Raw genomic sequence first — 27,689 nt, 5'->3', positions numbered from 1 at the left:
CACTATACCACTTTAATTATTATTATCTATGTACACTACATTTATTGTACTATGTTTACTATATATAAATATACATTGCATAAGTATATACACAAGTTTAGTGTTAAGAAATTAACCATGGTGTTGAGAGTAAAATGAATAACATACGTTATTACATTCTGAAGTGGAAACACTATGCAATTTTGTCATAGAAAATCAACGAAACATTACAACTCAGTAATCTCTTGAGAGAAAAGGACAAGATTTTATCTTCTATTAAAAATACAACCCTGGAAACAATAGCGTTGATCAAATACCGAAGAAAACGAGCATAATTTATGAACTCGTTTGACAAATGATAACGAACAAAATGGAATCTTGACGAGAGATCTGCAGATTATAGTGAATTTGAAAATCAGGAACATTCGAATGATGTTACTTTCCATTTCAGACATTTCTCTTCAGAGGCGAAGTACGAGGTAGTTAGGATGAGTTATCTCGTAAGATACTAGGATTCATACGATGAAAATTATTTCAAGAAGCAGCGAGATGTCGAAGAAGTTCGCTGAAGGGCCTTTATCTAAGAGGAGCAAGTTTCGCCATGGAAGATGAAAACGTTTTCTCCCCTGTTGGCAAGTTCTGCCACTTCGCTATCACGAAGAATACGTATTCTCAGGAAAGAATGTACTTTCATCTTGGGGAAGTCATCCCAACCTGAGGATATGTCTTCATATCGGACAAGTCACAATATTCTCTCGAGAGGTAGTCGATATTTCCGGTGGACAAAGAACAGTCATCCCTTTTCTGAGAGGAGCCAAAAATTCGATTGATTTTGTCGTGTACTTGCAATCTTGAATAAATATGAACTATCAATTCGATAAGTTTGAATTTTATATTATTTACGTTATATGTACTGATTTTATATTCAACCCTTTGCACTCGAGAGGTGACCCTCAGTCACCATTACATAAAATTTGGAAGATCGATATTAATTAATATATCAAATTTAATGTAAGGTAACAGTGTGCGAGGTATCGAAATCAAATAATTCTACAATTCTATTATTATATAATTCTTTATTTACTGCTCAAAAAAGTATCGTCAGTTTTTTAATAGAGAATCTTTGATTTTCTACTCTTCTCTAGCCAAGAAATCGTTGATATTGAAAATTGTCAATGAATTATAGTAATGTCCACTTTAGCATCTACCATTTTGGCATGGTATATGGACAATAAAATTATTTGGTCTTTCGAAAAGAGATGACTTTTGAAAATTTAGCTGATAAAAGGAATGATAATGAGTGTGAGAGATTATTATCTTACAAATTAATATGAAGACGCACCATGAAGTTGGTTCTAAGGATTGCTGAGATTAGGATTGTATTATAAAGGGAACAGAAATCTGGTCCTTTATGGAGTCAGTACTATAATACATCCTAATTTTGATGAAAAATTCAGAAACACTATATTTCGTCGTTGAATACAAAATATAATTAGTTCAAGTAAGAAAGGAGAGACAATGAATGTGAGAGATTACTATATTGAAAATTAATATGAAGACACACCATGAAGTTGGTTCTAAGAATTGTGAGGTTAGGATTGAACAGTACTATAATGCGCCCTAACAATGATGAAAATTTCAGAAAAACTATATTTCGTAGTTGAATGCAACATATACAATAGTTGGTTCAAGAAAGGAAGGAAATATAATGAGTGTGACAGATTACTATCCTGTAAATTAATATAAGGACACACCATGAAGTTGGTTCTAAGAATTGTGAGGTTAGGATTGAACAGTACTATAATGCGTCCTAACAATCATGAAAATTTCAGAAAAACTATATTTCGTAGTTGAATGCAACATATACAATAGTTGGTTCAAGTAAGGAAGGAAAGATAATGAGTGTAACAGATTACTATCCTGCAAATTAATATAAGGACACACTATGAAGTTGGTTGTAAGGATTGTATGAGTGTGACAGATTACTATCCTGTAAATTAATATAAGGACACACCATGAAGTTGGTTCTAAGGATTGTGAGGTTAGGATTGAATGGTAAAGTGAACAGAAATCTGAACTTTTATAGAGTCATTATTATAATACATACTAACTTTGATGGAAAATTTATAAGAGCTATATTTTGTAGTTGAATACAAAATATAGTTGATTCAAGTGATTTAGCTGTTCCAATACTAATGAAATGACACTGTAGATGTCGTTGGTTTGCTGAACTGTCTGAAGTTTGCAACTGTAGGCATTTAATGTTAAGCAGTAAGAGTGAAGAACTTGTTAACTTTCAGTATTAACTTAATTATTATTTAACATTTGTTATTAATTCATTACCACTAATTGTAAGTTCTGTTTGATATTTCATACATTTGAGAAGATTTGATTTTATTTTGCTAAAATATTTTAAGTTTCTGTTCCAGATCTTGGAATATTTGTATGTATTTTGTATTATACACACTATATTGTTTGACCCAACTATGATTTTTTTGTAGGCACGTATTTGTTACACATTAATGATTTTATCTTTCAAAGCTGAAAATTATACGACTGTTTATTAGCATAATACGAAAATTAATGGAACAAAGAGGGAGAATGTTCAATAAGAAATTCATCTGATTTTGGTTTATAAGAAATAGTATGACATAAATGACATCCATCTACCATTACAGATGGCGCCACGATAGTCAAGAGTGTCACATATTTTTAAATATCCTTTTCACAATACAATATTCTCTGTTTACCAAATTTCGTTGATTGTAAAACTACAAAATGAAATTTATATTTATACTTATATTTATTTATTTTTATATTTATATATATATTTCACTCTTCAAAACTTACTATGAAGTCGGAAGAAAAGAGTATTATTTAAATGCAACTATAACATTTAATATATATTTATGAATGTATAGAATTTAAATATATTATCAGAACTTTCTCAAATCAAAAAAACTTAAGATATTATATTGATATATATATTGATATATATTGATATTATATTGATATTATATTGATATATATATATATATATATATATATGTTCCATTTAAGTCAATACAGCAACGAATTTTATAAATAAGTGATTTAGAAAAAATAACCTAACATGTAATTTTTATTACTTTAGTTTATGCTTTACTATTTAGTATTTTCGAGTATTGTAATTTAAGGAACTAAAAGACAGATTATTTTGTTTAAATCAGCTGCCCATAGAATTTTCCTTGTGTCATCTTAAGTGGAACACCCTGTATAATATTCAATACTTCTTTACACTGTATTTAATTGTCTCTGAACATAATGCAATCATTTCTAAGATACAGACAGTATCTTATCACATTCTCATCTCCCGAGTTATGTTATTTAACAAACTTAAAATTTCCAACTTTCAAGGACAAAATCATAGTTGAACACAAATATATACCAACAAAAAAAATACTTTTTAATATTTTCAAGATCTTTAATTACGTGTACAATTTGAACAAGCTTATCGTGTTCCATAAGTGATTATCCTAATAGTGTTTCGTGTTCTAGAGTCATTGTTTCTATCAAGAGTTCATCGATCGATGAACGAATCTAATTGTCATTTATAGCGATGAATATTTCATTGTGGTAAGGATCACGATCGTATTCTACGCGATGGAAAAATGTTTCAAATATTTTGGCTTGCCAACTTTGAAGCGTGCAAATTCTTGTATCAAATGTATGATAATAACAAAAGTAGCATCGAACAGCATTTAGCGCTTACAAATTTGCATGCACTGCAAAAGCGTTTGGTAGAAAGCATTCTTGTATCATATCGCTACATGTAAAGAGTACATAAGTGAAATTTTAGAAGCTGACCGAAGCTACAAAACCTTAATACTAAAGTTATATTAAAATCCTAAACTATGCATTTACTATTACAATAGAATGTCTCCTTAATCTCTGACTTACCTGTGTTTTTATAAATTATTTTTATTTGCAGAATCATTGTTGATAATCGTCGATTAAAATAATTGAAACTTTATATTTATATATTTGTATAGGTATATATCTTCTATTATTTCATTTTTGTTTGATAATTATAATTATACCTTAGGTATACTGCGTTTCATAATGACAGGTCTTTGAAACAAGAGTCGATAGAGGAGGATGAAGCAAATATATCAATAATGTATTTAATAATATTTAATAAATATTCGTTTAATCTCGTGTTTTTCATAATAAAGTTTGGAAGATGTATTCGAAAGATTGAAAGTTTTAAAGATCAGAAATTCAGCTGTTGTGGAGTTCCAGAAAAGTTTTACGAGAGAAATTGAGGATATTATGGTGTGGAAGTTTATACTGCTTTTTTGGTACTTAAATTTTAGGAGCACTTAATATGACTTAATATATTACTTTTAGAAATATAGCAGTTAAATGAATTTTTTGAAATATTTTAAAAATGTTAAAAAATTTCCTTCTTTATAAAATTATAGAAATTATTGAACTTCGTTGTTCAGTATATAATATTCTGTATTGCGCAATTGTTGCTGAAATTTCTAAAAATTACATATGGTACACTGTGACCTTGTATCCTCTACAGAAAAATATTTTAATATATAATATATTTGTGTATATAATATGATATATATTATTATATACACATTATATAAAATAAAATGTGTATATTGTATAATTATAATATATTCATATTATAAATATTATATTTAATCAGAATTATAATTATAATAAATTAATAGATAATTATATTATATTTGTATTATAATTACAATATAAATTTAAAATATGTAATATACAAATTTTTGTTTGGGACTGGAGCAATATAATTTTTGCATTAGGTCATATGCAATTTGGTATTAAGATTTTTACTGAAATTCTACGAAAAAAAGGAAAAAAAATAAAATAGATACTTGATACCTTGTTGATTCGAATTGTGCTTTTGTAAAATGGTATGTATATTATTAAATAATACAAATTTTATTCTGCAAAGGATAATCAAGTATATCTTCACCGTCCCCTGCCACTCTTGCTTACTCGAAGAATTTTTAAATATCTTCTATGACAGAATAACTGATATTTAATTATATTTAAATATTGCAAGAAATATTAAACGAAGTTTAATATATATGTACTAAATATTGTTTTATATTCTTCATTGTATATCGACGAAATTATTTTGTTCAAATTTTTTGGAATTACCGAATTAATCATTTCTGTCTAACAATGGAGCCTATCCGATTTCTAAATTTGTCCTACTAAATTTCCATCTTTAAACAACTACATGAAACCACAGCAAAAGTTGGCAAGCCTAAATTCTCTGGTCAGTTTCCATATTTTTGAAACATCTTCAATTTATGTATATTTGAAATACTTGATTCTTGGTTCGCGCTCTCAAAACCTATTTGTCGTTTACTGATGATTAGCTACGACAGTAAGATGACATTTCCAGGTTATTGGTACAGAATGAATCGGTAAAAGTGTAAAGATTATAGTTATGAAAATTTATTTTTATATAATAATTTCTTTACTTTCGTACGTGGATAATAATATGAAAAATTAATTTCTTGGTATCAAAACTCATCTTCCTAATAAATATTATCTACCAAGATGTCAAAAATTTATAAACTAATATAATGAAAACAAAAAAATACTCATATTTTGTGAAATATATTTCGTCTTACAACTTATAAAAAGAATAAGTGTCTCATACATTGAAATATCATTTACTATTATTAAATTTATCGTTAAAATATTATCCATCAAAACATCGAAAATTTATGACATTTATTTCCTATATACACACCTAGTGTAATTAAAAATAATAATAATAATAACAATATTGTTTATTATTATTAAATTAATTGCTAAAATATTATTGAAATATTATTTACCAAAATACCCAAAATTTATGACATTTATTTCCTATATACACACCTAGTGTAATTAAAAATAACGATAATAATAATAACATTGTTTTATTATTAAATTGATTGCTAAAATATTGTTGAAATATTATTTACCAAAATATCCAAAATTTATAACATTTATTTTCCAAATGTGCTACTAGTGTAATTAAAAATAATAGTAACAATAATAATATTGTTTATTATTATTAAATTGATTGATAAAATATTATTGAAATATTATTTACCAAAATACCAAAAATTCATGACATTTATTTTCCATATACACTGCTAGTATAATTAAAAAAAAAAAAAAAATACTTTTGGAAAATATATGTCTGTTTCGCGTCATAACTAATTAGAAAGAAAAAGATACCAAATCCCGTAAAAGGTTGCTATTTATCATCAAAATAACCTGTATAATTGTTAAACCAATTTGTCACTAGAATATCTGGAGATGTCTAAGCGAAAAATCAATTTCTCCCTTTAATGGACCGATAAGTGCACGAGTAACTCCATGCCAGCCAGAGTAACGTGCTTTTCTCTAAAATCTTCAGCAATCATTCGTAGACTAAACACGTTCCTTGCTATAACCATATACTCGTCTCGTTGAACGTCGAAAAGTGGACTCAATCGGGGGTGAAGTACAAATAAAAATGAGCCACAGAGGTCACATAAAGGACTAAACGCGTGAAGCACGTACAAAAACAGAACAAAGGCACATCGTGGCAACACTGGACAGAGAACGAGAGTCAGAGAAGAAAGAGCGGTGAACTAACGAGTGAGAGAGAGAGAGAGAGACAGACAGACAGACAGAGAGACAGCTGTTTAGTACGGCTAGAGCGAAGAAGAAGAAGAAGAATAAGAAGAGAAATAGAAGAGCAGGAGTGGTACTAGAAGAAGAAGAAGAAGAAGAAATAGAAGAACAACAAGAACAAGAGACAGTCGTGGTGGTAATAGCAGAAGTAGAGATTCTTAGCAAGTACCGATGGTCACGCGATGTCAGCCCTGTGGAGTAGAGCGAATTGGCAGCCGCAGTCCCGGGGCTCACGGGCTCTCCTCGGGTACTGAAAGCACTGCTCCAAGACGCAACAGCCCCCGCCCCCACACTGCATCACCATATCCGACAATGTGGTCATTACCTTCGAGATTTTTCCGGGTCAAACGTATACCCGGCGGACCGTCATTTTTCAATCATTATTCGAGACGAGAAACGACGATAATGGGTCAGCAGGGTTGGGTGAGGCACAAAGAGATCGATTCCATTAGAGTCACGTTTGTACGATCAAATCGATAATCTATTGCTATATATATGTATATGTATAATGATACGCTAATTATTAATTATGTTTATTAATTACGTCTTTGCTCTTAGACTTTCATCAACTGTACAATAAAACACTTTATTCGTTGCAATAAAAATCCGAAATTCTGGGATTAGGAGATTTTGTATGGAAATATTTTTATTTTAATTTCCTGTTTCAAATATTCTCTCTGAAGGTAATTTGAATAACTATAATTGTATTTCAATAACTGTTTTTAAAATATCAAATTATAATGGAATAAACGTAGCTGGGCTCGATTGTTATAAATTATTAATACGATTTATTCAGTTGATTTTGGATTTGGAATATTATTTTTCTATTCCCAGATTTTGGGTTGTCATTGCAAAGTAATGAATTTTTATATTCGTATTTGTGAAGAATTATTAATAAAGTGCACAGTGTTTATTGATGAAATAAATATTGCATTCGAGTTCATGATTTCAGGAGATTGTTTATTACTCGATTTTTTTTTTTTTTTTAAATTGTAGCTGAATTCGGAGAAACGGATTAGAAATTCAGATAAATCGAGTTAAAATTGATCGAGGACTTAAATTTATTATAAATGTGGCTATGTAAATGACACCTGACAATGAACAAGAAAAAGTGCATAATTTAGGTTTGTATGCACGTACTGTAAACGTATTCTGTCGACCTACAATTTAATTCTCGAATTTTGTGAAATTTAAGTTTCAGTTTTTTTAAATATAATATTTCGCAATTATTATAAATAACTATAGCTGTACGTGGTACCATTTGGTTTTGTAAATTATTAATTAATCGCAGGATCGAATTAAATAGGATTTTGTGAATTACTAATTAATATTATCTAATGAACTAATGTCTTAATGATTCCATCTTTTTGTACTGTATCACACAAGACACTTACATTTGTTTCATTTTCAAATAAAATTTTGTGTATTTTGCGATGTACTTTATTATAATAATATTATATTTTTAATTATAATATTTTTTACTCTAGTGATATTCCATTTTAAACTATGATATTCTTTAATGTACTGATTTACTGTTTAACTGATTTAACTATTGTATTTGTAACTACCATACTTTTTATTATAATAATATTATATTTTTAATTGACATATTTTTTATTATACTGATATTATAAGTTTGTTAAATTAAATTTTATTGCAACTAATAATGGTAGTTAACAAGAATTATGCATGTAACACTGATTGTGTTAGGTATGTTATAGTAATCGATTTCAATATTACTGAATCCTATATAGATAACATAAAACAAATTCGATTGAAAAATTCATGAAGTGGAGCAATGATTCAGTGGGCCATATAATGCATTCAATTCATTATTAAATAACCATCTGCATTTCATATAAAAAATCAAATAACCTTAAACAACAAAAAGAACCTATTTGTTAATTTATTTAAGCATGAACTAGATATTATTTGCAAAAATAACACTTAAAAATTATTTGTAAAAATTTTAATCGACCACAAGCATCTAAAATTAATTAATACAAAACATTTGAAAATAACTCCTAATTGCTATAGATTCTATATGCTTAATTATTTTTTCTGTAAATATTGTTTGATATTACAACAGTTTGCGTTAATGGTATTGTTTAAAAATCATTAGAAATTGTTTTTTATACATTTTTTTTTTAAATGATAATTTTGGTGCTGAAATCATCTACCTTTTATCTAGAAACACTCATCTATCTGAATTTCAATTAATTTGCGACCTACATTTAGAGAAGCTAGCATTCCAATGATTATTGAGCGTGATAGCTGAAAGTGCTGCCTACTACCAAAATCTATGTCGACAACGATAACGACAATCAAATAATCGATAGTCGATATTTTTTCACAGTATCTCACGTCCACATTATAGTTTCTATGTAATTGGCTTATATTCGATTTCAATTAATTGACCTTCTTTTTTTAAATATTCAATATTATCTAGATATTTTGGAATCAAGAAACGAATTTTGATTTAAAAAGAAAATAATTCTGCTGTTAAATTATACTCTAGTATTTAATACTTTTCGTATGATAATCTGCTAAATTTCCAAAATTAATATAATGGAACTTATTTTATCATAGTATTATCACAAATAGGACTGTTTAACAATAAATTTAACTCGTGAACAAAATACGCGTTCCTTGTTCTATCTTCGCCATTATGAAGCTAATTGCAAGATGCGTCACTCGAGTTGGATGCTTGTTTGGCGCGAATTTCAAATCTCTAATAAGGAAAATTTAATATAGGACTATTAATTACGTTTCTTTCTAACTAAAAAAATAAATAAAAAATAAAAAACTAAAATAAGGAACGTAAAATCGATTAAAACATTATCTGTGAGATAAGAAACATACGATTATAAAACATAAACAAAGTAAATCCACGAAATATCCAATTTACATATAATTTATGTAAACAATATATAAAATATTACTATACGTATCGAATTTAAGAATGATAAAATAATTCCAACTTCGTGTAACAGAAAGAAAAACAGTTTTTGTAAATTGTAAAACTTAAACAGATTTTTAATTTAATATATCTATTATCCGAACGAATATTTTATTTATCACTGTGAGAGGAATTTCGAAGCCTTGAACACCGATCAATCAGTCTTTGTTTAAACTATATATACGCCAATGGACCATAAATAGCAATACGTATGGGTATACGGTGAATTTACGAGACCGTATTCTGAAATTGAAGTTAGACGTAGACAAGTGGGCATCGTTTAAACGAAAATATAGCTCCTGGTTCAATATTCGATCCGATACGTCTCTTTGACATATAGCTTTTGCTGGCAGCTCTCGTTTCTTCTGTTACCGCGATTACGTGCACAGCCCAATTAAATTTCAGTAGCATCTGATTAAATCGATATATCCGATACATCCGAACGTTTCCTGATCCGTGTGCTAGATTTGATGTATGAATCACACGGAGTCAACGTTCGCCTGTTACAGATCCCGATATCGGAATTTCTACGCAATTTATATTCGTTCGATAACGATCCCTCGACAATTCATAGATACACAGGGTGTCCTGGAATTTCCCGTGCAATCTTCGCCAGAGATGTTCTACGGTGTGCCACGTTTCATTTTATTTCGATTTTATTCGTGTCAAAACTATACATGTACAAAACATATTATGAAGAAGAAAACAAGGATTTTTTAAAAGAGAAAGTAACTTGAGCTTGAAACCTTTCACACTATTTAGTGAAAATAGAAAATTAGTTATATCAAAAGATGTCATTTAACAAATCTAGTAATTTTTGTTAAAAGAATTTCTTCATATTTGCATTGATTTCCAAGAAATTTCAGTGTTTCTAGTTAAACAGGGCTCGTTATATACATATATACAGAGTATTTCTTTTGTATACCAACAGTGGAGGTTAAAGTAATGAGAAAAGAATGTTTTTACAAAAGATGTTTGTCGTAGAGTGGAGAGTAGCAGTCAAATGAACGCAAATCACTAGCGCCATCTACGCGACTAGTTATATCGAACGACATCAGTAACGGTCGGATATATGGATTTAATTCATGTTTTACTGTATGAAACAATATTATATGATATGTCATATTTGTCCCAGCAAACATTACTATATCTATGATAAATAAAAAAAATGCAAACTAATAAAAAAAAAAATTAATTTGACTTTGATATTTCTTCTAATTTACACTTATCAAAAAATAATTTGTCATCCAATATCGTCCTTTATACCAAACATCTTCTGTAAGAACATTCTTTTCATACTTTTAATCCGTCCTAAGGTATTCCAATATATAAATAAAAATATTATATAATACATAAGTGATTCTCGTTTGATGTGGAAGTACTAGATTCAAGAAAAATACAGAACAGAATTGAGGTTATGTCTTAAAAGTAATATTTTAGGGAAAATTAATATAATTAAAAATCACATGTTAGACTGACAATTTATATCTGTGTGAATATTGTATATACGTATGAATGTTTGGCATTGTGTAAAATCATAGATAACAATATGTGAGAACTGGATATATCGGATGTCACAAAATTCACGCAAAAAGGAATTTTGATAAAAAGACAGGTTTATAATTAAAAATTGTAAATAAAAATCATTAATAAAAATGCGTTGTTTCTTCGTGTGACGCTTCATTTTTAATAACCTTGAACTGTCAGTTGTCATGCTGTTTGCTTTTTTTGTTGGCAACAGTTTACCGCACAAATGGCGCAAAATTCAAATCTTGCGTGAGTTATGGGGCACACTATATATTATTATATAAATATATAAACATATAAATACCGGTAATTGTAATAATGCTAAATCTCTAATATTAAAGTATTACGTAACGAGAAGTCTATAAATGATTTATCAAAACGTTGAAAGATTAACATATTATGTCGAGCTTCCCACATTCGCCACCAGAGGGATCCTCGAAAATTCCCAGTTAATCTCACCACTATCAGATTCCAAATGGAACGACTCCTTCCTTTTCATAGAATATTTTCCACTCTCTTCACCCTTCTATCCTTTAATATTATTACAATACCACAGCATGAAATGGGAAGTAATAAATTCTATTAATAAATTTCTGCGTTGACATTTCGAAGTGAAACGATACAACTTTGATGCTACTGCACTAATTCGATTTATGATGGGCTAAATAAACGTCATCGCGAGTTTCTCTAATTTATTCCTACGCGATATTGGTTTTCATTAATAATTTTACCGTGAACGAATACTTCTGCATTGCATTGATCTAACAGGAAATAAATTCCAAATCGTGCATACTAAACGTTTCGTATTTTATTATTTCTTAAATCATATTTCTCATTCAAAATAGACTCTGAATGACATTTTTTAAATAGAATATTTTATTACTTGTATATTATATGTTTCATTCAAAATAGACTTTGAATGACATTTTTCAAATAGAATATTTTATTTCTTCTATATTATACTTTTTATTCAAAATTGATTCTGAATATTGTTATTTACGAAAAATATGCAAAATAAATATAATCTTTATGTTATTTGCTTTATTTATGATACATTCTAAACGCTATTATTTTAAAAAAACAATTTTTTTTATGTTATGTATTTTATTTAAAATTTTTCTGATAATTTTGGATAAAGCATTTATAGACTTCACGCTGCATGAAATTTTGGTTTTATTTTTACCCATAGAACTCTCTGGCAAAGTTTGTTTGGAAGACGATATGTATATGTCAAATATATCTGTACGTGACACCGTGTGTATGTCTACCGACTGCATTGAAATGATGTCAGGCAGAATTTTTCGAGCGTATTGCATTCATGAAATAACGTCATCTCTCACGAAATTAAGCATAGACTCAAGAGATCTTAAGTATAATATATGTGAGTATATAAAAAAGGAAAATATAAATATTGGAAATTTTAATAATAAATGTTTGTAACTATAGCAATTATTTTTAACATCGATGTTCAAGTATACACTTTTAAATATCGATGAATATATAACGATGCAATAATACAAAACAATAATTTGAAATACCATTATTAATCCAGATACCATTAGTATAAAAATTGAAATTTTATATTTCACGTGCAAGCAAAATTTCTGTATACAAGTGATCCCTTTTTAAAACTGTGTAATATACACAATAAGAATTTCGATGTTACATTTCTTTGTTATAAACGTTTCTCTAACATTGTATAAACATTTTTCCATTATAAATATAAATACAAAATCTATCTTTCAAATGTTATTGAAATTTTTCAATACATATTTCACATCTTATTTATTTTTATAATTTATTAAATATTGAAATTATTTTTAAATGACTGAATTCTAGAATAATTAGTATTTTAATAAAATAAATAAAGAATGTTTATATGAAGTTATTTGCATGAAATTGTTTATCTTCATTTAATCATTTACCTCTATTTACAATAAACAACAATTTTGCAGGAAAAAGAAATGAAAGTATTCAAATTATTATATCAATAATAGAGAAACAGATAAAAGTATTTAAATAGCTTGGTTAATAACAGAAGCACAAATAAAAATTATGAAGGAACTTTGTCAATAATAGAAAAAGAAATAGAAACTTTGCGAATAACAGAATTATGTAAATACCTATAAAATTTTTGCCAATAAATGGAAGTTTCATGCATTAATCACGCGATATTTGGATTATATCGATTCTGAATTACGATGATATAATATTTACCTTATACGAACGTATCAATAAAATATGAAATAAATCAATCGCAGAAATGATATGACATAGAAAGAATTGTACAGTACTAGGAAAATATATGTATCTGAACAAAAATGTTTTTCTTCCTGTGTGTTGTTACGATGACCTTAAGAGAATACCTTGCGTGATGCTCGCAATTAGTTTAATGCTTACTTTCACGAAACTCGCACGGTACTTGCATGTTATGAAACATGAAATAAGCTTCCTTTGCATTTAAGTGGACAAAAGTATTCGGTTATTCCAATTACAACATAAATTACAACCTGAACATCATACTGAATATTTACTTAAACCTCCCAAACATATCACGAACCAAAAATTCTGTAAAAAATTTTGAAATTTTGGAAAAAATCATAGACAGTTTAAAAAATAAGAATTGAAAAGTTTTCGAAAACTAAAAGAATTCTGAAATTAAAATAATAATAATTCTATTTTTAGAAAATCATTTTATATTTTTATTATTGTATATTACCTTATAATATATTTTGAAAATTAATCATAATGATTGATATCGAAAAATAATTTATCAAAATAGAAAGATTTGTTATTCATCAGTCACAAATTTATGGAATAGTGTTAAAGAAAGAAAACTATAGTTATATAATATTCACGCAGAATTGTTGCAAACAAGGAACTAGAGTTCGTACAATTTACGATCATTTGATATTATTCGATTTGTTCGAGCGTCACTGCGCAGAGAAATCGGGTGTCTCTAAAAAGAATGGAATGGTCTGATTCAAATTTCCTAAGGATCATCTCCACTGGACTGCAGCTGATTCGGCAAACGTTCTCTTCGGTGACGAAAGTAAGTCCTAGTTATTTGAATCTAGGGGAATGTGGTGGATTTGCCGGAAAAAGGACGAAGATTTGATATCTGATACCAAAGGAAATTCCTACAGTAATACACGGAGGACTAGATACTAAAATAGATACTAAAAAAGAGTGTACATAGATTACTTTCGGACGACCACTGAATTTGATCAAATGGTTAAAAAAGGTTAAGAACAAATGCAAATTTTATGAAAAATCTATATTTGTGAGACTGATACATAAATTAAGAGAAAAAAAATATATATGGATAATATATGCTACAAAAATGGATTTTTAAATTGTCTATTTTTATTTTGGTTATTATAGTGTCCCAAATAAAATATTACAAGTTATTTTCTTTTTTTTAGGAACTAATAAGAAAATAATCCTATAAATATAAATATCAAGAAAAAATAAATTTTATTCAATTTGATGGAAACTATAAAAATAAGAAAAAATTAATACTATTTTTAATTTGAAAAAATATCATTCTTCTTTCCTTTAATTAATCATTTTATACAAATTTGTTGCACACTAACAGATTGACTAGCCTATGCTAATTAACTATAGCAAGAATGAAATTATAGCACTATTGGTCTTTGGGGAAATAGTTTGTGACCCTTCATTTTAAATACCTTAAATGTAATGAAAGATATTATGAACAAAAATCTAAATTTTATAGTAAGTATTTGTACATGTGTATATTGTAGTGTATGTCAAATAATTTATAAATTTTGGTATAATTATTTAAACCATCATTGCCTTGGGTTGTTAAGAGGAAGCTAACTTAGAAATGAGTTTCTGTAATGGAATGACCATTCCAAAGTACAAACCTAATTCTATTTAAAACTTTTGGTATTGTTTCTAAGAAATCTTGAATGTGGAAAGATTTAAGAATATATGGAAATTATTTTAATAATACATTGGAAATAATTGAGTATTTGTTTAAAGAAAATTTAAAAAAGATTTTGGAATTTATAGTAAGAAGAATATAACCAGTTATTGATCCCAGGAAATAAGTATGCTAGAAAATATATGTAATTTTATTTCATTTTTATGAATATATGACCGAATACTTTTGTCATTCACAGTTTTATTTATTATTCCAATACCGTGTTTATTGTTAAAATTCGTTGAATCTATTATAAAAATTAACTTTTTGGTATTATATCGTTTTTTAAAAATTACTTAATCAATTGAGTATTAATGATTTATCTCATTTACTTTATAAAATGCAGTTTTAATTTTGTACCTACATTTCATTTAATATAATATTTCTCAGAAGTTAATTAAAAGAATAGATACCACTATGGGAATAATATTTTTATAAAAAAGAGAAGAAAATAGTGTCTTCGAAATATATTATACTGTTTTTAAAGTGATTTAAAAATTAATTAGATATAAACAGTATTCATACAATTTTCACAGAAAATGATGTCAAAGATTAATTGATCAAATGAAATCAATGGTGTGTTAAATGTGTAATTCAAAGCACTTCCTCTGTGAAATATCAATTATCGGAAACGGATAAATTTATAACAGCGTTCATCCATCTCTATAGCGGAAGATCGGTCCGAAATTTCGGTATGAATTTTGGTTTATCCCAAATTTTCATAATTAATATCGTTAACAATTAATATCGTACTTGTCTTATATTAACGACGTTATGGTTTATGCTTTGTGTCGACAATCTTACATACACGATTATGTTGTATAATAGCTGATATCCTCAACCTTCAGCTTGTCTAGAAAATCTATACACTTAATATTTTATACTAATTATCACATCGACGAAAATAAATGTGCAAATTATTTGTAAATTTCCAATACATTAGTAAACTGAATTAAAATAGATAATTATACATATATATTTATGTGACTCTTTCTAACTACTCTAATTCCAAAGCAATAATTCCAAAAGTTAGCTACGAGTGAATTTAAATTTGGCGCCACTGCTCTATGTCTAAGAATATTCTTACCAAGATGGACTACTCGGTTTATGAAATGAATTTGAATGCAGATATCGATTCAAGCTACAGATATGCATATACTACCTTTAAAAATACTTCAAAACCATCTTCGAAATTATGTTCAAAATTACCGAAGAAAATTTAAATTTGGCGCCACTGCTCTACGTCTAAGAATATTCTTACCAAGATGGACTACTCGGTTTATCAAAATGAATTTGAATGCAGATATCGATTCGAGCTACAGATATGTATATACTACCTTTAAAAACACTTCAAAACCATCTTCGAAATTATGTTCAAAATTACCGAAGAAAATTTAAATTTGGCGCCACTGCTCTACGTCTAAGAATATTCTTACCAAGATGGACTACTCGGTTTATCGAAATGAATTTGAATGCAGATATCGATTCAAGCTACAGATATGTATATACTACCTTCAAAAACACTTCAAAATCATCTTCCAAATTATCTCCAAAATTACCAAAAAAAAAAAAAAAAAAAATCGTCGTTGTTCTCCTGGAAAAGTAAGCTCAACTATTTGGTATAGGTGGAATCGCATGTGGTATCAACTACCAATGAGATTCCTTTGCATCTAACTAGTGAGAGATTGAAGTAGCGAATGAGTGGTGCGTAATTATGCGTTACCTGAGAGCAAGTATGCTGAGTAGGATGTTGCGTGTATGCAGCGTTTGCCGCTGCGCATACTCCAGTCCCAGGAACTTTCAATTGCTCCTTGTAATCGGGCTGGTATGGTAGCAACATGCGGATCTTTCCCCAACGATTGAAGAAAAGTGCTATTGCGCCTGCCCAGAAGATCAGCACCAACACCACTATGCCAACCTCTACGCCACGAACCTGTAATTTAATCTTCTGTTAGTCTCGTGCAGCTGATCGTGTAGCAAATGGAAACACTTATTTCTAATTACTCCGTATTTTACCATGGCTTATATTACCTACAAGAAATTAACGGGTGTTAGGTAAATCAAGAGTTTTCATATTTCTGAAATTTTGTGGGTGTGTTGACTACCCCGGGTGGTACTGTAAATTATTTTTCTTTTGATCATTTCATTTAAATTATTTTTCTACAATTTGGGGTGATGGTACCGCGTATGTATATATAGGGTGTCTCTGCTAATGGTAGTAGAATTGCAAAGGGGGAGGGGGGTGATTCTACGTGAAAAATTAAATCGAAAATAAAGAATAAAATTTTTTCATTCGAAGCTTCGTTTTCGAGAAAATCGACTTTGAATATTCACAGAGTACGCGTGCACTTAGCTTCGGCTTGGGTGGGTAGCCATCAGTATGCCAGTGCACTCAGTGAATATTCGAAGTCGATTTTCTCGATAACGAAGCTTCGAATGAAAAAATTTTATTCCTTATTTTCGATTCGTTTTTTCGTGTAGAATCGACCAGTTGTACTACCGTTGCTGGGACACTCTGTATATACAAGGTGTTCGTAAAGTTATGGTACAGTCGATAAGGAGGTAATATCTCGTATAAAACTAATTGTGAGTCGAAAATGTAGAATAAAATTTGTTCATACGGAGCTTCGTTTTCGAAAATTCGAGAGAAATAGGCCCAATTCAAGTTTCGTTAATTTGTCGAGCAAGAATTCAACTCTGATACCAAAAAAGACGTTTGTGACATCTGTAAATTATTAAAATAAATTAAGTATCGTTACTTACGGTTTAATATCCGTTTAAGTTATATCGTATTCTGACCGATATCGTTTACAAGTGCAGACAATAATGCGTGTAAGAGGATCAGACTGTACTTAAGTGCACGCGCTCCCAATCTTTAAATATTTAAATTCGATTTTCTCGAAAACGAAGCCCTGTACGAAAAAATTTCATTCTTCATTTTCGACTCAATTTTAGTCGAGGAATTACTTTTGTGCCGATTGTACCACGATTTCGTGAATACTCCGTATATTCAACTGTTTTTCTGTTTATTTGTTAATATATCGATTTAAAACTACAGTGGGTGTGACAAAATTTTTGCAACGAATATTTAATAGCTTTCTGTGCTTTTTAAGATTACAGTACGAAAATAGTTCAATTTTATTTATTTACATTAAAAATATATATCTTTAATTCTTAGAATATGTATCATCCATGTGTACTGACAAATTCTTAGAAATATTGTATTATAAATATCTATATGTTCACAAAATGTATGACACAAATATTTATTGTATATTTATACTAATTTATTTATAATATAAGTAAATTATGTAAATTTCATTTTACAGAATGTACTTTTTAAATTTCTTGACAAATTTCTTCATTCTGTTAATGTAGTACCAAAATGTACTAATTAAAAGTTTTAATTAAATTCTTTTTACAAATAAAAGTTAAGATTATCGCAAAATCTTAGTGTAACACAGAGCTTCTTAAACTTTTTTATTTACGTCCTTTTTCTTTCTTACAAAATTTAAACAAATTTTTCAGAAACACTGGAAAACCATTGTCACTGAAAATTACGTTTAGTTAAAACTCTTTTTCAGGTAATAAACGTTATATTTTCATCGCTTTTGAATATTTTATTTACGTTGCATCTAGCATCAACAGTTAAAACAATAGATTGCTTAGGTGACTCACAGGGGGACATACAAGGGAAAAGAAGTAATTTGATTGCACTGCTTCATTCCCTGTTCCTAAATCATCGTACACAAGCTCACCTTGATATATGTTGACATATCGACCAATAAGGAAAATACGCGTACCCTATTTTTTATGATGGTATTAACAAAGGTGAGGATATAACCCTTGGGACATAGCCAATTGGACCCTTATCCCCAACACAGCCATTCTCTGACCAAACATTCTATCTAATTCCGTGTTCTTATTAAATATTGGAATGTTCTAAATTCGTGAACTATCTGGTGATTCGAGATGTATTATAATTCAGTTTATTCTAAATTTCTGACCTGTATTGATTTGTGCCTTTAAAAGTTTTGATTCTTTTATCATTTAAAATTTATATTTATTTCTTTATTATTTATTATTCGTTTATATATTATTTATTTTATATATTATTATAATTGATATTAATTTATTATTTATTTACATATTATTTATTTTATATCTTATTATAATTTATATTAATTTATTATTTATTTATATAATAAATAAAAATGTTTATTTACAGTCATTAAAATTCAGTTTGAGCTCATGATGAATTAAACAGTATGAGAAGAGTGTGAAGAGAAATTGTTTCACTTATCGTTATCGTTCGTTGAATTCGTGTGTTTTGATATGATCTCACGTTGTATAGGGTGCCCCATGAGGTAATGGTTACATAGATTTTTAAATATATATGGATTGGGATGAATGGAACGAGTATGCATGGGTTGGAAATATCTAATGAATTCAGGTTATTATGATAAATGAGTAGGCGTGTAATCATTGAGGTGCGTGTGAATTGTGTATGTAATGTAATGTGTGAAAAAAAAAAAAAAAAAGGAGAGTGATTTGCCATACGTCAGTTGAATTGAGTTTTAATAGTGAGAAGACGAGTGAGCATGTAATTGTGATAAATTAATTATATTTCAACGGAATGCTTGTGTTTAATAATCTTTCTAATTAAATAAATAATTGTTCTTATTGTTATTAAATTTCATCCACCACTAACACCCTAAGATTCTCGTGAGATTTGAATTTTGTGCCATTTGTGTGGTGAAGTGTAGCCAACTAAAAAAAGACAGCAAGACAATTGATAGCACAGGGTTATTAAAAATGGAGTCTTATACGAAAGAACAATGTGTCTTCATTGTTGAGCAATATTTACAATTTTTAATTAAAAACGTGTATTTTTCTCACGAAATTATTTCTTGCGTGAATTTGGGACACCCATTATATGGATAACTCTTAGAAAGTGATTATATCTATAAAATTCTTCTTCCATGACGAACATGAGAAGATAGATTTCAGTAAAATATCACGTAACAAAAATGTTATTACACGAGACTCAAATTACGTACAAATAAAAAGTAAGGTTATGTTCCAAGAAAGTAAGGTTATGTTAAAGAATGATATTTACTTATTTCAGGTACCTACATATATCAATTGACAATTTATATGTATCCATGTAAGCACATATATGTGCTTCGTGTTATGTAAGAACTCAGTACAATTTATGAATCATGTTATATCAAAATAGCGTTTTATAAGTACTATATTATACGAGGGTAACCTATATATTTTATGATCGGGGCATAAGACGGTCCAATCAAATCGCAAAATTCTTCGTCTTATTTTTATCAATTATCCGATATCTGAGTTCAAAAAAAGAGAACAAAGAAATTTAGAAAATAAATCAGTACATGTTTAGTCTAAATTCTGTGAGAGTGTACATAGATGTCGATTGTCGTTGGAACTGGCGTGACTGAAAAGTGTTGTCTTGGATTTCACGAGCAATATCGTATTTCAGCCAATCGAAGTCTTCCTAAAAATATATAATGTTGTGGTCCGTTAAGTGACTGCTCCCAACGAAGATTGTCCTATCCTAACCTCACTACAAACAAGTGTTCTAAACGTGTTTTCCCAGTGGTTATATGTTTCTCCTAATTGTTAAAGAATATGGTTGACGTGATTCATGTTTGTGTTACGAGTAATACATATATATTTGTGTAAGTATGACCATAATATAGTCATGCAGGAAAATATTCAAATGTTCATAGGAGTGATATATAGGTGAAATATAGGGTGTTTCAAAATTCACGTTAGATTTGAATTTTGCGCCATTTGTGCAGTAAAGTGTTGCCAACGAAAGAAAAAAGTTACCATGACAGAAGATAGTTCAGGATTATTAAAAATGGGGCGCTAGTATCTATTTTGGAGCGAATGAGAGAAGGTAGTAAGTGAGAATACTAATTTAATAATTTTATATATTATACGAAATTAATAATAATGTAATTTAACAATGTATAGGGCGTCCCAAAATTCACGCAAGATTTGAATTTTGCGCCATTTATACGGTAAAGTGTTGCCAACGAGAAGAAAAAGACAGAAAAAGATAGCTGATAGTTCAGGGCTATTAAAAATAGAGTGCTACATGAAAAAAACAACGTGTTTTCATTGTTGAAAGATATTTACAATCTTTAATTAAAATCCTGTGTTTTCTATCAAAATTACTTCTTGAGTGAATTTTGGGACACCCGTTAATATTGATGCCCGTGATAAGAGAAATCTCAAAATTATATCAGTAAAATTGGAAAATAATTAAACGATATGTACAGTATTTACAATTTACAGTTATCAGTAGTGCATGTTTCTAAATTTAGAATTATTTAATATAGGTTATTTAATATTATATAGTACAAAATTTAGAATTTATTACAAATATCCACCATTGATGGATCATAAATATATACAAAAGCATTACTAATTAAAAATGAGAAGTTTCAATATTATATTGATTTATATTTTGTCACTTCTGACAGTTTTAAGACGATTTTTCATTCGGCACACTAGCGCCACCATGACTCATATGTATGATAAATGTACTATTAATATTGTATACATCATATATCATGTTGAATTACTTTATAATTTTACTGATCTTTCAATTTCCACTTAACTACATATATCATATTCCTTTTAAAAATGTCAATTTAAAATAAATGTATATTTCACTTATTAGATATAGCAAATGTAAGAATTGGTATACTTTAATGTAGATATGAAATTTTGGAAAGTGATATTCTTGAAAATGAAATTTCTTCGTCCATTTTGTTTATTTATTTTTATAAAGAATTATCCCTTTTCATGGTTATATTACGAATTGAATTCGATTATTGATACATTTAATTTTAATTAATTAAATTAATTGATACTGATATAGTATCATTAATCTTGTAAAAAAAGTTCATTAATTGCGATTATGGGGTGCGAAAGGTTGAAAATTATAGCGATTTTCATTGAATTCATCACGTTGTCACTTCAGCCACCTAACCTATACCACAAGTGCGATAAGTGATTAAAAGGCTTTTAGACACTCCATATTCGATTTATTCGGGTCTTCGGTTCAGTATCATTTACAACATGTAACAAAAGAAATAAAAGACTGTGCAAGCGTCTCTTTTTCGTCAAATTGACAATGATAATTTTGCTAATAAAATATAGTAAAATTTACAGCTTAATAAAAACAAACGTAATAAAATGTATTAAAATAAACAGAGAAAATGTCGTTATTACACTTACATACACATTTAATGCGAAAAAAATTATGTATTATATTATTAATATGATTGCAAATAATGGTTTATTTGCATGATTTGCAATAGTTTTGAATAAAGAAAACGGAATCTATATTTTTAATTTTTATCAATAAGCACTATGTGTTTACTTATTATAATCAAATATGATTTTCTCGAAAAATCAAAACATCGAAATTTCTTACAAAATAAGAAAATTTCGAATTTTGAGAATTCAAAACTTTGTACCTCTTTTTAGAAAATTTAATTTGAAATTTTTTATCTGAAATTTTTTCTAAGGAAATACATGAAATTAATAGATAAATTAACAGATAAAAAAAATTACATGCTGCCATTAACAGTGCCATTAACGCAAAAAGGGTTCGAAGTCAATTAGTTTTGAATAAAAATTTGGTTTCTATATCCTTTATTTCTATATCTTTTAATTCTTAAAATAAAATACTTTCTTTGCGTAATAAACTCAGCATTTCGAATTTTGCAAATATCGAGATATTTTAAATTTGACGGTATTTTAGATTCGAGTCTTAAAAATTTTTAAAATAAGTTCCAATTTATTTTTGGTAAGGAAATACTGGATTTCAGACTTTCAACAATACATTTTCTGTGTTTTATTTTCTTTTTATTTCAAATAAATTAGTTAATATTTAAAAATTAAGACCTTTGTAACATCAATTTTAATTGAATATAAAAAATATACTGTAACATTCATTTCTTCAAATTTCATTAACATACACAGAACCAACTTTAGGGTTTTCTTGTGAATCGATGCAGCTAATAATATAAGACTGAAATTAACTGAATGTTGCAGAAGAGGTAAAGGAGCATTTTGTTTATTTACGTGGAAAATTAGTTTATATCAAGATGTTATACGTCATCTTAAAGTTACATCGTTTACACAATTTATAGAGATATTGATTTTTGAATAGAAGAGTTTAATAAATACGAAGGGTAAGGTTTTATTATTAACCTCTTTATTTATTTATTTCTTATTTATTATTATATATTTCTTGCTTCCTATTTCAGTGCTAAGAATATATGATATAATAAGAAAAATCATATTGATAAGTTTATAATAAATAATACTTTCCAATTTTATTTTAATTACCAATTTATTATAATTTTATATCAATTTGGTTATAAACAACTTGTATCTGATCTTAAAAATGATTTTTTCAGATTTTTGGACCAGATTATGTATCATGTCCTTAATATAATTTATATTTGAACATATTTATATATTTACAGTTTTAGTATAATAATGTTAATAAATATAATATAGGGTGTTCAATTTTAATGTATTATTATTTCACTATTATTACTGTATATTAAATATTTATAACAATAAATGTACACATATAATACATATATAAAATATTTTGCTATTTCACTATAATTTTATACAATATTTTTAAATAATTATAGGAATATAATGGGATATTTTTAAGACCATTATAGAAGATCAAGGGATACATTCTAAGACATCGGAAGGATGTTGCTAAGTGATGGCATTAAGGTTAGGCAAAGGTCAGTTAAGTTTCTTTAAATGGAATTATGTATATTTTTAATGCACTAGTCGATGCAGCTCATTATTTCCTTTAAAAAAGTACTAACCTATTTACGTCAAAGAGCCATTAATTTAGAAGATGCTGTAATTTAAATATTACAAAGGAATTGCAGTATTGAAATTACTTTAATTAATATGTATGTATAACAACTGATATATAGTACTCGATATGTATATAACAATTATCATTGTTACTATTGTTACAATTAATTACTAACATAGTAACTGATATATATGCATAATGCAAAGTCATTTATAAAATGACACAAGGTCTTTTATTTTTTGAAAATAGTAGAAGATAATAAAATGATAAAATTCATTAAACTATAGTCATTCATGTATGATTAATGAAACGTGATTTATTTTAATAAAATATCCCAAAATAATTTAGTATTCTTGAGGATCCTAAAGTTAAAACACACATTCTATTAAACAATAAAATTAGGTACCTTGATTCTTTAGAGAAAGAATTTATTAAAACACATTTTTAAAATAAATTATAATGTCTTCTTTAATTTTTATTTTAATAAAATATCCCAAAATAATTTAGTATTCTTGGGGATCCTAAAGTTAAAACACACATTCTATTAAACAATAAAATTAGGTACCTTGATTCTTTAGAGAAAGAATATATTAAAACACATTTTTAAAATAAATTATAATGTCTTCTTTAAATTTTATCAATTTTTATGCATTCCTTTAATAATTAGTTGACCTTTAAATAAATCTGCTATATTCTAGAGTGCATTTCACCTTTCTGTCTTCATAGTATTAATTTCCTAGAGTATACAGACGTTAGTGAAATTTGTAATAAGTTTATACGTGTTTCGTGTTTATTGTTCCACAGTGGCCCATTTCTGATCTGTCTTGATGTTTCTGTAGAACTTGCGAAGTTTTATGTTCATACATTGTTCCATCACGAGACCACTATTCATAATGAAGCGACTTCAGACAAAATTGCCTCTAACAGACCCCAGTTGCATTTGCTTGTTTTAATCAATAGCTGCAGATAATTAATTTCCTAGTTCAGATTGTTAGAAATTTGATTAATAAACTTGCATCTAAAAAGGTAAGTTCCTTTTGCAAAGTATCATGTTATTGTGTTCCTCTTTCACTATAACTTTTGTCAACTTTCAACACAACTTATTTTTTTTAATAATCACATTTTTCTTAAATTTCATATCATTCAGAGAAAATAATTGTTTGCTAGAAAGAAAGTAGAAATAGTTTACAAATTAAGATCTTCGTTATTGTTTTATTTTAGGTACAACACAAAACAAAAAAAAAAAACAAAAATATTATTTTAATTTAACGCAACTTTAATTTAATAAATTTCTCCATCGTCACTGCTCGTGTAGAGGTACAGTGTTGTACAAAGGTTTTTGCAATTTTCTTATCATGTTAGAGAGAAACCGTGTTATAGGATGCCGTGCTGTAGGAGGGTTCCCACAATTTATGAATCGTGTTATAGTGAAACCGTGTTATAGGATGCCGTGTTGTAAGAGGGTTCCCACAATTTATGAATCGTGTTATAGTGAAACCGTGTTATAAGAGGGTTTTCACAATTTATGAATCGTGTTATAGTGAAACGGTGTTATAGGATGCCGTGTTGTAGGAGGATTCCCACAATTTATGAATCGTGTTATAGTGAAATCGTGTTATAGGAGGGTTTCCACAATTTATGAATCGTGTTATAGTGAAACCGTGTTGTAAGAGGGTCTCCACAATTTATAAATCGTGTTATAGTGAAACCGTGTTATAGGATGCCGTGTTGTAGGAGGGTTCCCACAATTTATGAATCGTGTTATAATGAAACCGTGTTATAGGATGCCGTGTTGTAAGAGGGCTACCTGTAATTCGATTTTGTATGAATTTCTAAACGTGTTACTAAAATTTAAATATATCTATACATATATGAAGAAATGAAGTGAACTATGAAGAGATATTATAGGTATAGGCCAAGCATCTGTTCTATGTTATTTTACACGCGAATAAAGCTGGCTATGCCATTCGTTCTGAACTGCACGTTATCCAATAACTGTATCGATGCTTTCATCGTGGTAGTTTCGACAAACGTTTCCTCTGTCTATACGTATCGCAAAAACATTTCGAAATGGATACCGTGCCTTCTACGTTTTAGATATTTCGATATTTTTCGATAAAATTTTATTCGCTTAAATAACCAAATCAAATACTTTTACTTTTCAATAACTCATAATGCAATTTGTTTTAACTGCTGTTAATTACTGTTCACGTGATATTATATTAATATTGTATTAATAAGTAAAACTCAGATGTATTATGAAAGTAAATGAAAATAGAAGAAAACTAAATTAGTTTAAATTAGTGTAAATTAGATTAAATTAGGAAAAATAATTAAATTAGCTTAAATTAAATTAAATTAGATTTATTAAATTATTACTAAATTATATTGTTAAATTATACCATATAAATTTAATTTGAAATCATTACTAAATTATACTGTTCATTTTCTTTCTAGGGGAATAGATAAATCAAATTTTAGAAATTTAGATTAATTACTTTTAATTAATTGCTGAATAATATAGTCGATATAGTCAGAAAATATAGGATTAACGATAGTAATACGAAGAATATACCTCATTTTTTAAATTATTTTTAGTTTATGTGAAAAAACTGTTTAGCATTATAATTGCAATTTTTATATTCTTAATATAAGTTCTTGCATACTTAACAAAGTAATTTATTGTAAAACATTTTTAATTTTAGTAGTTTTCTTTACAAAAATTTAAAATACATATTTAAAGGCATTTTTTATATATTAATGTCAATAGCTTGTATAAATATTTTTATTTCAAAACAATAAAATAAATTAACGAGAGACATTCAAATTTAATATCCTTAAAAAATTTAATATTTAAAAATTCAATATCTTTGGGTATTAAATATACTTCTATAAAATCAAAGTATATGCAGTCAAAAAATTTGAAAAATTTTAAACAATAATAATAATCAAACGACAGTATTAAATACTTAAAAAAGTTTTCGTTGAATCTTCATTAATAATAACAAAAATATAGTTTGTCTTACTTGCAGATAAGGTTGTGGTTGTTGTGAAGAAGGTGGAGGAGGTGGAAGAGGACCGCCTGTTACCGCTGCATCCTGTTGAGGGGATGTTCGTGGTGGTTCTAAAACATATAGGCACACATATATTTACAAGTATAAAATATTGCTATTGAACATATCAGAAATTTTATTATATTTTGTATTTCATTTTATCATAAATCTTCAGCGTGAATTCTCCATTTTGAATATATGTTATTCGTGTTATACTAATATATCAAATTATTACAAGGGTGTTAAAATTGCAAGTTACAAGGCACACGAAGTTCTTCTACAATAGATACTTAATATAGCTCATTGGATCTTACAATTAGAAATTTCATAATTAATAATTAATTTATGAAAGAAATATATATATCAATATAATTAATATAAAATAATGTATAAATTAAGAATTAGACAGTGGTTAATAAAAACAGTTATATGGGTTAATTAATAGAGATATACTAGTCCAATAGGAGACACGTCTTTTGACTTTTTTGATAGTTGAAACATGGCTCCTATCGTAAGATTCAAAATTATATTTATTTATATTATATCATTACAAGATAGTACGAAACGTGTAATGTTTCAAGGTCATTAAAGGGTGCAAAATGACAAATATAT

The 27,689-nt window shown here is 27.8% G+C and overlaps 1 protein-coding gene across 7 annotated transcripts in view; it reads right to left on the bottom strand.

Moving 5' to 3' along the window:
- The window catches only part of LOC108552350 (uncharacterized), a 199,079-nt gene that overhangs the window by 47,111 nt on the left and 124,279 nt on the right, over positions 1-27,689 (bottom strand). For all 7 annotated transcript variants that reach the window (XR_001890547.1, XM_017906851.1, XM_017906854.1 and 4 more), the window contains 2 exons: positions 27,051-27,148; positions 16,846-17,055 (listed from right to left, as the gene is read on the bottom strand). Coding sequence is in view for 6 of the 7 variants with exons in the window: in XM_017906851.1 (XP_017762340.1) it covers positions 16,846-17,055; positions 27,051-27,148 (308 nt within the window). In the remaining variant the exon portion in view is untranslated. The remainder of the gene's footprint in view (positions 1-16,845; positions 17,056-27,050; positions 27,149-27,689) is intronic.

This window comes from Eufriesea mexicana, unplaced genomic scaffold (genome assembly GCF_001483705.2).
Source record: "Eufriesea mexicana isolate 0111107269 unplaced genomic scaffold, ASM148370v2 scaffold6248, whole genome shotgun sequence".
Classification (NCBI taxonomy): domain Eukaryota; kingdom Metazoa; phylum Arthropoda; class Insecta; order Hymenoptera; family Apidae; genus Eufriesea; species Eufriesea mexicana.
The sequence above is the reverse complement of the archived record's forward strand: the minus strand, read 5'-3'. Positions and strand labels throughout refer to the sequence as shown.